The sequence below is a fragment of the Grammomys surdaster genome, unplaced genomic scaffold (assembly GCF_004785775.1).
Source record: "Grammomys surdaster isolate TR1022 unplaced genomic scaffold, NIH_TR_1.0 64, whole genome shotgun sequence".
Classification (NCBI taxonomy): Eukaryota; Metazoa; Chordata; class Mammalia; order Rodentia; family Muridae; genus Grammomys; species Grammomys surdaster.
In genome coordinates this window covers 14,965,635-14,978,656 of record NW_021604566.1, presented here as the reverse complement: position 1 = coordinate 14,978,656, position 13,022 = coordinate 14,965,635, and the positions used below count along the sequence as shown (strand labels likewise).

General features: G+C 39.8%; 1 protein-coding gene across 1 annotated transcript in view; it reads left to right on the top strand.

Annotated features, from left to right (window-relative positions):
- Positions 1-13,022, top strand: part of Prex2 (phosphatidylinositol-3,4,5-trisphosphate dependent Rac exchange factor 2) — a 295,598-nt gene that overhangs the window by 60,450 nt on the left and 222,126 nt on the right. Inside the window, exons 2-3 of the mRNA XM_028769792.1 lie at positions 11,004-11,075; positions 12,581-12,703. Of these exons, the coding sequence (XP_028625625.1) occupies positions 11,004-11,075; positions 12,581-12,703 (195 nt within the window). The remainder of the gene's footprint in view (positions 1-11,003; positions 11,076-12,580; positions 12,704-13,022) is intronic.

Genomic DNA, 13,022 nt, shown 5'->3' with positions numbered 1-13,022 from the left:
TTCTATGGTATCTACTGCACCTGAGATTCTCTCTTCTATCTCTTGTATTCTGTTGGTGATGCTTGCATCTATGACTCCTTATTTCTTTCCTAGGTTTTCTAACTCCAGGGTAGTCTCCCTTTGTGATTTCTTTATTGTTTCTACTTCCATTTTTATGTCCTGGATGGGTTTGTTCAATTCCTTCACCTGTTTGGTTGTGTTCTCTTGTAATTCTTTAAGGGATTTTTGTTTTTCCTCTTTAATGGCTTCTACCTGTTTACCTGTGTTCTCCTCAATTTCTTTGAGAGTGTTATTTATGTCCTTCTTAAAGTCATCTATCATCATCATTAGAAGTGATTTTAAATCTGAATCTTGCTTTCCTGGTGATATGGTGAATTCAGGACTTTCTAGTGTGGGAGAACTAGGTTCTGATGATGCCAAGTACCCTGGGTTGCTGACGCTTATGTTCTTGTGCTTGCCTTTCACCATCTGATTAACTCTAGTGCTACCTGCCCTGTCTCTGACTGGAGCCTGTCTTTCCTATTATCTTGATTGTAACAGAACCGTGTGGGGTGGTTGTTACTACTGGGGTTAGAGCTGAGGCCCACATCTGCCCAGTGCTCGGGCGCAGACAGGAAGGAACCAGTGCTCCGGGCCAGGAGTGAATTCCTGGGTCCCAGTGGGTCCCAGTTACTCCCTGTTTGGAGCGGATGTTACTGCCTCCTTATCCTGGGAGCCCGGCTTCCTCTGGGTTTTGTGGGATTGGGTGCAGAGCTGCCGCCTGGGGATCTGCTCAGTGCTCACGTACTCTGTTATATATATTTTTCATTTCCTTCGTTTTTTTTAATGTTTTATTTACATTTCATGTTATCCCCTTACCCTATTCCCTCCACCCCCAGGGACCCCCCTATCCCATCACCCCTCCTCCTGCTTCTCTGCGGATGTGCCCCTACCTACCTCCCCCATTCCCGCCTCCCCGCCCTCAAATTCCCACCCACTGGGGCGTCCAGCCATCGTGAGACTAAGGATCTCTTGTCCCACCTATGCCCGACAGGGCCATCGTCCCTTACATATACAGCTGGAGCCATGGATCCCTCCCTAAGTGCTCCCAGGCTGGTGGTTTAGACCCTGGGAGCTCTGGTTGGTTGGCATTGTTGCTCTCCTCATGGGGCTGCAAACCATTTCAGCCTCTACAGTCTTCACTCTGACTCCTCCATTGGGAACCCCTTGATCAGATCAATGGTTAGCATCTGCCTCTGAATATGTCAGACTCTCACAGACCTCGAAGGAGACAGCTATATCAGGCTCTTGTCAGCATGTACTTCCTGACTTCCACATCAGAATGTACCTTTGGTGACTGCACATGGGATGGATACCCAGGTGGAATGGTCTCCAGATAGCCCCTCTTTCAGTTTTTGTCCCTCACTTTGTCTCCATATTTGCTCCCTTGAGTATTTTGTTACTCCTTCTAAGAAGAACTGAAGCACCCCGACTTGGTCTTCATTCTTCATGAGCTTCATGTGGCCTGCGAGTTTAATCTTGGGTATTTCAAGGTTCTGGGCTAACATCCAATAATCAGTGTATTTATTCTGTTTTATTCTCTCATGAAAGTAGTATTTTATTTAAACACTTTAAAATCCAATGGCATTTTGAAACTTACAACTCTGGAATGATCATACTAAGTATTTATAAGAGTCAACAATACCTTGGTGAAATTCCAAGCTTGTGGGTGTAAACTGCAAAAATTACAGAGATCAGTTTGCAAAAATGAGCAAAATAGGGTTCAATTTAAAAGACCACTGTAATCTGTATGGCTGCTAACTGTCAGGTTCAGTGGAAGGACAGGTAGAGAAGAGAGACACTTGTGACAAAATGAACTGAATATGTGACTCCCTCTGTCCAAGGTGGTGGTGCTCGTGAGGAAGATAGACCCTGGTCTGCTTCTCTTGTGCTTTTTAGCACAGTTTTTTGAGACAGGGTATCTCACTGACCTTGGAGCTTTGCTGGCTCCACAGGACTCACTGGCTGGTCACAGCCATGAATCCTCTTGCCTCTGTCTTTCCAGTGCTGGGCCTTGTGAGAGTTGTGGAATCTGGACTCTGGTCTTCATTCATGTGTGGAAGTCATGTGACTGACAGAGCCACCTCCCCAGCTCTGAATGAATATTTTAACTGTATTGTACTATCCTTAAAACATACCCTGTGGTGCTTTTCACCTCTGCATTAGAAAAATTAGCACCCTAGGCTAGTAGAAATTAAATATCTTGTTAACAAACTTTTACTGACTGTGCTATGTAATGAATTTGTAGGAACTGAAATTTCAAAAAAAAAAAAAAACAAAGAAGCTTAAGTGATAGAAAATGAAGGAAAGGTACAAGAGAGAAAATATAATTTTATTTTGCTTTTTAAAAAAAAAGATTTATTTATTTTATATATGTTAGCATACTGTTGCTGTCTTCAGACACACCAGAAAAGGGCATTGGACCCAATTACAGATGGCTGTGAGCCACCATGTGGTTGCTGGGAATTGAACTCAGGCCCTCTGGAGGAGTAATCAGTGCTCTTAAATGGTGAGCCACCGTCCAGTCCCCTTTATTTTACATTTAATATTTAAATGTAAAGCTATCTAATTGTACTGGCAATACTTTCATTTCTTTGCTTTTTGGTTCACCTTCACTACTGCCAGTCTCCTGAGCAGCATCTCTACAGTCCTGTGTCTGATGCATAATGTCCCAGCCACTTGCTGACAAGTGATGGAGACATCCAGGAAAACATGGTGTTTATGTAGGTCTCTGACTTGTTAGAGTCAAGTAGACAATGATAAAATTGTTTTATCTTCATCAACATTTTTCTTTTTATTTCATTGCATGTATGTATGTATGTATGTATGTATGTATGTATGTTTGTATATATGTTTTGTCCACATGTGTACCAGGTATGTGCCTAGTGTCCATGGAGGTCAGAAGAGAGTGTGGGATCCCCTGGAATGGGCATTATAGAAACTTGGGAGCCAACATATGGGTTTTGGGAACTGAACTTGGGTCCTCTGGAAGATCAGCCTGTGCTCCGAACTGCTGGGCCACCTCTATAGCCCCTTAATTATCTTCAAATCCAGAGACATGATTAAAATTATCTGCCTCTGAGATGATCATGAGGTTCAGTTGGCATTAATATTTACTCTGAAACAGGAGTAAAACATGTTGTATTCGGTAGATGAGCACATGAAAGTCTGTCAGTGATGTAACAAATGCTTTTAGCCTAGGACCATGCAGAAACATAAATGACTGTCCTTTAGGAATTTGATTGTTTAGATGTCACTGCAATTTAGGTTTTTATCTGAGTAATCCAGGTGTTGTATATTCTCACTGAATGACTTTTAGATTGATAAGTACCCTTGAGGATGAGCCTTAAATGGTACTGAAGTGCTTAACAGATGGTTTAGTATTTCCAAGATTTTGTAGTTTTCTTTGGATGGAATGTTGTCATGGTAGCTGAGGGACAAATGATTATCTTTTTTAAAGATGAAAAGATGCAGCTTATATTCATTAGGCAGGTGCAGTTTAGAGGATGAAGACATGAAACCAGGTTGTTTTTTTAATTTTTAATAGTTATGATTCAGGGCATTAGAAAAGGAAACACAAACATACCACCAACCACCCGGGAATGAACAGCACCTCTCTCCACAACAAAAGGAGTATCCAGTTCCAACTGTCAACAAGATTGAGAACACTTCCATCCACAAATGTACTGTGTCATAGCCTATATTCTATGTGGCTTGTCAATGTTTTGGGAGACAGAACACATTGAGGAAATTTATAGGTCATAGTGTGTGTTCTAAAATGACTGTCATCTACTTAAGAACAAAGTGTGTCTTTGTTCCACAAAGTTACTGAGCACTCTGTCTGTCTGTCTCTCTGTTTTGTCATCTCAGTGAGACAGGGTCTCACTGTGTAGCCCTGTCTGTTCTGGAACTCACAATGTAGAGTTGCTGGAAAACATCATATTTACTTGAAATAGTGATTAAGACAAACTATGGTTTCTGTTCTAGAGTATTTGGGTATTTGGCAGCCATTTGTTCAGTAAAAGAAGTGAGGCTCTCACTTCTAGAGAAACAGCTGATAGTATTTGCTGGCAGAATAGAATTCATGCTTTCAAGTGAGTGTTGAGTTTTAGGCAATGGGTGTCCGTCTCTGGGAGTTGACTGCTCCCTAATACTTTAAGAATTTTCTGACGAGCTAGATACTGATATTCACACACATGATTTTTTTCAATAGTATATAGTGACATATGTCAATATTTAAGAAATAGATAAAACTATCATTAAACTAACACTGAAAATTTAAACATTCCCACATGAGTATAAAATCTCTTTATGGTAGAAAAGTGGATTTTAATGTATCAGTGATTTTGTTCACTATGTATGGACTTGGATTCCATATTACTACTAACTTTTAAGAAATTATAGTTTATTGAGTTAGGTAATCCGTGTAAGGAGAAGATCCATGATTATCTGAATAAGCTATAAGAAACATATTCTTTCTGTTTTAAATATGCATTTATAGTAGGTTGTATTTTTTCTTGATAATTCCACTGAAACAGTATATCACAACAATTTTAGCACACATGAAGATTCAGCTGATCTTCCATTAAGGTTGTAATTAAAACATTGCAAGCATCTCAGTCCATGTACACTTAAAATGACTTTACTTATATGTGTGCCTGAGCTGTGTGTGTCTATCTGTGTAGGTAGATACACATAGGTGCTCATGGGGTCCAGAAAGGGTTTTAAATGCTTTGGGTGGGTGTGGAGTTGCAATCTGTGAGATGATCAGACTGTGTGTGACATCTAACCATCCATACTCTCAACACTGAACTGCCTGTGCACTTCAGGTACAAACTTCTCACAGAAATTATTTTGGTTAAAAAACTAATACCTTTCTAAAACTGAAGAGATGTTATTTATATAATATGTTAATATATAATGGATTTATTGTTAATTTTAAATATCTTAAAATAAATGAATTTACTAAATGAATAATTGTTGCACTGATTCTGCTTTAACTGGCAATATGTTAGATATTGATAGACACATACAGAACAAGGCTGTTTGGGATTTACCATCGTCTTTGAGTATGAAGAAAAACAGCTGCGAAGAACAGTGCCTGGTACATAGCAGAAACACTGCTGACTTTTCCTGGGCAACTCGTTATTAAAGTACTTTCTAGAGTGCAGGTGTTAACATCATCACATGTAATCATATGGGAAAGGCAGTGCGCCCCCTCCGGAGATTAGAAGTCAGGAAGCGAGCCTGTCGATAACAGGAAGTATCCATAGAAACTGTGTTCGGGAAGCCTATTGCAAGGTGAGCATTCCTATTATGAAAGTTCCAAGTCAGAGACTTTTCTGACACTAACAAGACACAACAGTGGGAAATCCTGTAACTTGTTTCATGCACAAAAATTTAAATTAAAAAAATTTAAAATATGTAAAATTATATTCAGGCTGTGCTTGCTAGTTATGTGCTTTAACATAAATCAAGTTCATGTTTGGTCACTTGACCAATGTATCTCATTGTGTGTGTATGCAAATATTCAAAAATCTAAAAAAACCCCAACTCCCCAGTGTAAAGAACTTCCGGGTGTAAGCATTTCAGATGAAGTGACTTTCTGTGTGAATTGTGAAGGTTTGTTGGGTTCGGTAGTTTTTAATTTACCTTCTAAGTTGTCTTCTGTGTTCAGCAAAACTTCTTTAGACCTTTTCTCTATCTGTTGGCTCCATCCTCTCACTTCTGTTCTCCACACTGGACTGCTCAGGCTCTTCAGAAACCAAGTATGTTTGCTCCATTTTGCTTGCTTGGTTGGTATTTCAGAAGCAGTTAGTCCCTCCCTGTCTATAACCTCCTGCCCTGGTGTTTGGGACACTATCTCTTACCTTCACTTTTCTCTTTTTGGACTAATTGTCTCCTGTGCCTTTTTCTGACATGCCTTGCATGGTGAAGAAGCCCTGGATTCTTTCTGTCAACCTTTTGCCATCTTCTTCTGCATACTTTATTTTATGAACTGAGGCTGTTGGTCTCCTCTCTTTCCATCCTTTTCCAAGTTACATCTTCAGGCCAGTGACATCGAGGGCTGATATCACCAAAGAGAGCGCAAGAGAATCTTTCAGAACCTCAAAATAGCCATTTCCTTGATCAGGAAGTCTATTTTGGTGTTCAGTAGACATTTCAAACTCCATGTGGCCCCAACATACTGACTCTCCAACTCTTAAATCTGTTTTTCCCTTGAATTTTCTCCATTCCCTGAAAATGACACCATTATCAGCTAAATGTTTGAGCCAAAGAAGGCTTGTGTGATTTAGCAAAATTTTGTGTATGCTCTCAGAAAAACAAAATAAATGTTATTGCTATCCCAGAGAACTGAGATATGATGTTTCAAGTTTAAAAGGCAAAAGGAAAATATTTGCTCTTAATATTTTTTACATCTATTTTTATTGCATGAGTAATTTTTCTACAATAGTACAATCCCTCTTGAAAATTTTCTGTTTCACTTATACATGCAAATTCCTTCCTTACTCTTCATAGCCACGTTTCCAAGATGATCTAATGATGCTGAGATACATCTATATGTGAAATATTCATGAAAGTACCAAAATTTAATTCTTACACAACATTGTGAATTTAGGTTGACATCGAGCAGCTAGAACCTAAAGTGTAAAATACTAAAACCTGTTGGACTTTGGAGAGAAATGCAGGTCGAGTTGGTGAAAATAATAGGAAATGCAAAAAATGAGCTTAAGGAGGTTCATTAGAGCATTGAAATTTCCACATACAAATGCATGCCAAGAAGGAAGCCATGTGGGCTTTGCATGCTATTGCACAGTAGCAACACAGTTGAGGAATCAAAGAAGAGATTCTTGTGTTTTTCTCATATACATAATGAGTTTCTTCCTTCTCTTTGTAGCAAATCTATGATATTTTAGTGTTATTAAACTTCAATCAGCATTTGAAATTTGACATTTAATAAAAGCTTTTGCCTAACATAATAGAAGAAAACAACATGGAAAGATACAGAGAAATGAAGCATTTTCTCACAGCTGGGGAAAGATAGCCCGTACTATGGGGATCTCAGAAAACGTCTTGGAAGCACTGTTGGAATGCAGCAAAGGGATGAGATGCTGACATACATTTGTACTGCAAGGTCCTTGGAGAAGCATCTGGAAGCCACACCTTCTCCAAATGTGGTTTGTCTATCTTGTCTGAACACCTACTTGTATTCCCACAGTTGATGAAACCTAGATTGTGACTCTTGGGGGAGGCATGTCCTAGCTGGTTCTATAAAACTCTAAGTTGCTGGGTAAAGGGCTAACACACAGAGAAAATTACTATTTGATGTTGAGATGAAACAAAAGATGAGACAAGAGAATCTGTGTTGCCATTGCAATTCACTTGATAACTTCTCTAACTCTGTTATTGGTAGCCTTTGGAAAGATCAACAAGGCAGCGTCTATCAGAAGGTGGGCTCTGGATCTGCTTTATGACAGCCACCAGAGTCCTGCTCATATTGCAAATGAAACCAGTCTTCTCTCTCAGGGCTCCAGGAAGAGTTGGGAGCCTGATCTAGACTCTCCATGTCTTAAACACAACCCAATGCATGTGAACCATAAACATTAAACACTGCTTTCTAGGGCTTATTTGGAAACATATTAGTGTCAAGGCAGAAAGGATGTAATTACAGTGGAATTGTGGACTTGGGCAAATCTTTAAATGCAGAGAATTTTGTGTGAATTCCTTGGCATGCCTTCATGACTGACTTGCTGCTCCTTCCTTAGTTGCTCTGAGAAGGCTTAATGCCCAGTTATTAAACTCTGAGGAACCTGTTGATAGAGCCTGTTAAAAGATGTATTCATGTTGATCTTCAGGACAGAAGACAACTTTAAAAAAATATCGAAGTTTTCATGATTGCACATTGCCAGCAAGCCTTTTAAAGTCTGCTTTTCCTGTTGTATAAAACAAGGACTTAGGGAATGACTGGTCAGGCCTGCTAGTGAGTTCCTGGTTCATTTCCTATGCAGTTCAGCAACACGTCCCGATATCTCTGAGGACAGAAGATACAAATGTCCAGTGTCTAGGTGGTATGCTTTATTAGTTTATATGTTCTCTTCCAACTCTTATTTTGATTCAGTTTTACAACTTACAGGATTTCATTTAGTGCTTGAGGAATGTGCTGGGTCCTGTTTATGAAGAAATGTTTATAACTGCAGAGGTGAAGTTTAAGGTTTGCTTGCACGAGACATTACCTGTTTACTATGTGGTCAGTGTGAAATGTAAACGAGGCAAGTACAGCATTCTTGTAATTTTAAAGCTAAAAAGAAAAAGCTGAGGATTATGCTGGGATGAGGATTTGGAAAGTATTTAAGAGAAATAAATCTGAAATTAAACTGAAGAATACTAATAAAATGAGTACTTAAAGGTGCAAGATTCAAATGAGTTTTTCCTCCATGGCCAACTATGTGTAACTGTAAAAAAATTTCACATTATAAAAATTATCAAAAAGCTATAACGTGGTTTAAAAATTATAATATAGTTTTTAATAAAAATTAAGGTTATACCCAATAATTTTGTATTTGTTTTATTTAATTTGATGACTGTAAGAAAGTCATTATTTTGTAGTTAGGGAATCTGAGGTATAAACAGGATGAATCAGGAACAACAAACAGTGCTGAAGCTGGACGGTAGGTAAGATTTAGGGGCTTCCTTGTTTGATTTTATTTAAATAGGCTTTGTTTTTAAAACAGAAGTGATGATATGCTCACAGCCAAAAGTTCAAAACATGTTGAATGTTATAGAAGTCCCATTCCTGACCTCTAGACAGAAGTAGCTACTGTTTGCAGTTTTGGAGTACTTTGACCATTTTTTCTCAGTGTTAACATACATTGATATTATATATGTAACTTTGATATGATATATGTGTATATATACATGTATACATATACACATTGTACATATATACATATATATGTAAATATACATTTACATGTCAATATGCCAATTTGTGAATTACTTTTACCAACTTTTCATGAGTATCACTCATGTATACATATGAGTGTATGTATATTTATATACATATATGCATATATATGGGTATTGTTTTCAGTTCATTCATATCTGACTTGGCTTTTTGCCGTCAAAGTTTGCAATTTGAATGTACCATAGTATATTTTATGATCTCTGGATGGGCGGGTCTTTAGGTTGTTTCCAGTTTTATTACTTTTATGACCAATGAGTATTCTTGTCAGAATATATTCCTAGGACAGATTCTTAGAAGTAAAATTACTAAGTTAAAGAAAAGCCCACGTTACGTGTGACATATATTATCAAATTGTCTTCAGGACTGCTTTCCCAGTCATTATTCTTTCAAGCAATGCCTTGAGGGTGATAATTTGGGGACATTATGAGCAGTGTCTTCAGCAGCAGCAGCCATAAATGTACAAATATAACATGCCAAAGATACGATTTTTACTGTAATTTTCACTTTTTGAATGACATAGCCAGAGGCGCCCTGAGCTTTATGTGCCCTGGGAAGTTACATACTTTCACTTGGCTCATGGGGGCAGAGTTCTCAAGGCAGACAAAGGAGTGATGATCTGCTGGAGAATCTACAATTGAACCATATTCCCAGTCTTCGACATGATCTTATCTGGCCACTAAGTAATCTATGGATAATGTCTTGAGAACATAAGCTAAGTTTGCTAAGTGCAAAATTCTCTTTCTTTTTAAACCTTTTGGTTTAGGGATCACTATATATAAACATTCTTCTGTATTCAGCCTTTGGTGAAAGCCTAATTATCATTAAGAATTTCAGTCAAAATATTCTAAATACAACACCCCTTCCCCAGCCCTTTTCTTTCCCAAAAGCTGGGCATTAAACCCAGGGACTTGTGCCTGCTAGGCAATTATTCTACCACTGAGTAGCTTCTTAGCCTGTGTTTCAGGCTTTTGCCTACTGTAGGCCAATGAAGAACTCTGACCTAGTCCCAGAAACTTAATCTTTTGCTTCTTATGAAGTATGAGTATGGTGACACAGAGGTGGGAAAGAATCCTTCCTGAAAGCAGTCATTGGCAAATGTGTCTGAGTGAGCCGATGCACCCATGTCTCTTGTCCCTCCCTCCTTCCCTCTTTCCCTCCCTCCTTCCCTCTTTCCCTCACTCCTTCCCTCTTTCCCTCCCTCCCTCCCTCTTTCGCTCACTCCTTCCCTCTTTCCCTCCCTCCCTCCCTCTTTCCCTCCCTCCCTCCCTGCCTCCCTCCCTCCCTCTTTCCCTCCCTCCCTCCCTGCCTCCCTCCCTCCCTCCTTCCCTCCCTCCCTTGTTCCTTCCCTCCTTCTTTCCACTCATCTCACAGTACTAAGGGAGTTACTTTAGAATTTTAGGTCCTTTTGCCTTTTTAGTTGAAATGTAATTTTTCATTATATTTTGGCCTTTCTGTGCTCTGCAACATTTAAAATTTAGGAAGCACCTGACCTTAAATGTTTATCCTTGAATTCTGACGATCGGGTGGATGAATTTAATTCATACAGACTTGGGGCTGGAGAGATGGCTCAGCCGTTAAAGGCTAGGCTCACAACCAAAAATAATTCATACAGACTTGATCACTTTGTCTCTGCCTCAGCATTGTAATCGAAGTAAAATTCTCAGGTAGGAGAAACAATGCCCAATAGTCTCACACATTGCTACAAAACTATTCTACTCAGAGATTAGAATTTTAACCTTCAGTTTTAGTTGTCTATTTGCTTGGGGCAAGGTCTCACCATACAGGCTGGCTGAGAAGTCCTTACAGAGGGCTGGCTAGTCTTGACCTTTAAGCAATCCTCTTCCCTCTGCCACTCAAGTTCTGGCATTACTGGTGTGCATTTCTATGCCCAGTGGTAAGCTTTGGTGTTTTGTATGGTACTTTATCTCATTCTTCTCAGTACAGAGTCATTTTAGGACATGAGCTTTGCCCTCATAATGTCTTCTCTTGTTTCACACAGGCCTTCTTGCATCGAATGAACCAGTGTGCAGCAGAAAAGGTTGATAAAAATGTGACGGAGGAAACAGTGAAGGTGAGCAGGCAGCTTTAGCCCCCTCAGCCAAGCTCGGGTACCACAAAAGTGATGCTGTGTCCACTAGCTGTTCCTGCAGGGCCCTTCAGTTTATTATCAGCGCCACTGTGAGTTCTTGTAGCAGTCACTTGTGTTGATAATTTGAAAGAGGGAGCTAGGGATTGGAGAAGGAAAGGAAGAGGACAGGTTACATGTTGTTAAGAATTCTTTTTCTTACCAAGCTCACGGAACCATTTGGAAAGATGAAGAAAAACAAGCATAAGAAGTAAGATAAGAACCTCAGTATCTGTGAGAAAGTTGGGCCAAATGGCAGAGAGTTGTCAGAGTAGTTCAAGAAGGCAAGAAATGGGGAAATGGGAATTCTAATCTCTAAAATTTCTAATGAGCAAGATTTGAGTGATCCACTGGAGTACAGAAAAGAATGAAATGCGCCAACCCAAAAGTAAATCCATAAGCATTTCTTGTAAAACAGGAAAGGGGTCCTGGGATGGGGCTTAGTGTTGGTATGTGTTCTGGGATAATTTTAAGGTCATTGCAGGCATCATAGGAGTCAACTGAGAAACACTGCTGATAACCCAGGTGGCAGAAGGTTGCTGGAGAGTATGTAATGCTTGAGGGTCTGGGTTCCATCCCCACCCCACCCTCATATGCATCCCCAGCCATACCCCTTAAACACACACACACACACACACACACACACACACACACACACACACACACAGAGGAAAAGTTGTGAAAGTTTTGAAAAAAGAAATAAAGATTGGTAGATGAATGAAAAAATGTTTCTGAAGTAGCTACTGACTACGCTAACTTACTGTTTTGTCTGATTAATAAAAAATCCTAGGTTTTTATAGATTCTTCTGAGTCTATTTCCTTCTAGATTATGTATCTAGCTTGCAGGCTTCTCTACCATTGGAAACAATAGTTAACGAACTTTTGGGCGCAAAGAAAACCAACCTGTGGTTGAAATGGCCTCAAACATGTTCACTGACAGGGACCCCAGGTGGAAGAAAACATCTGTGCAGCAGGTGTTTCAGGGTGGGCAGTGTTGTTGGCCTTCTGTAGTTCCTAACTCTGCCATCTGGGTGCAGCACAGTGACCGTGCAGTTGACCCAGCTGTGACTTCTATGCACAAGCACCTGTCAGAAGCAGGAGGGAAAGGTTCATTCCAGGATACCTTTCCCAGTGTCAAGGACCTCCTGAAAGCCTGTCAGCAGATCTGCCCACACTTTTACTTACAGGCATTCTGGGAAGAGGCTTGGACTGGCTGGCTGGGGTTTGTCCCCTAGGCTTTTTCCAGAGTGTCTGTATAGTGTCCTCATCCCCCAAGTTCTGTAGGAATAGAAAAGTCCAAAAACTGTATTCTGCTTTCCAGGTGGAAGTAAGAGATGCGGTGGTGTAGCTGTCTGTCTGGGATGCTGTGTCCTCACGGGCTTTTTAATTTAATTTTTCAAATTTGCTTCACAATTACACTTACAGTTTTTATCTGTGCATTAATTTTACAGATGTTATTTTCCAATATCGAGGAGATCCTTGCTGTACATAAGGAGTTCTTGAAAGTTGTAGAAGAATGCTTACATCCGGAACCCAATGCGCAGCAGGAAGTGGGAACCTGCTTCCTTCACTTTGTAGGACATTTTTTTTCCTGTTTATTTTCAAACTCTTGATTTTAAGGGTCACATCTTGGCAGAGTAGTGTGTGTTTGTGAACTCAGCATGAGAAGTAAAGTCGGACACCAGAAGTTTGGGGTCTTTTAAGGCCAATGAAATCTTGCCCTCAGAGCCAGAAAAGGGGAGGGAACCTCTCATCATCCATTCCACTCAAAGAATAAACAGCCTTTTCTTTTTTCTGACAAGCTAGTTCTTCGCATCTTCTGTAGCTTTGAATTCTAATGAATATTCAGCCTGTTTCATAATGAATGGATTTTTATGTTTCACTCAAACATAG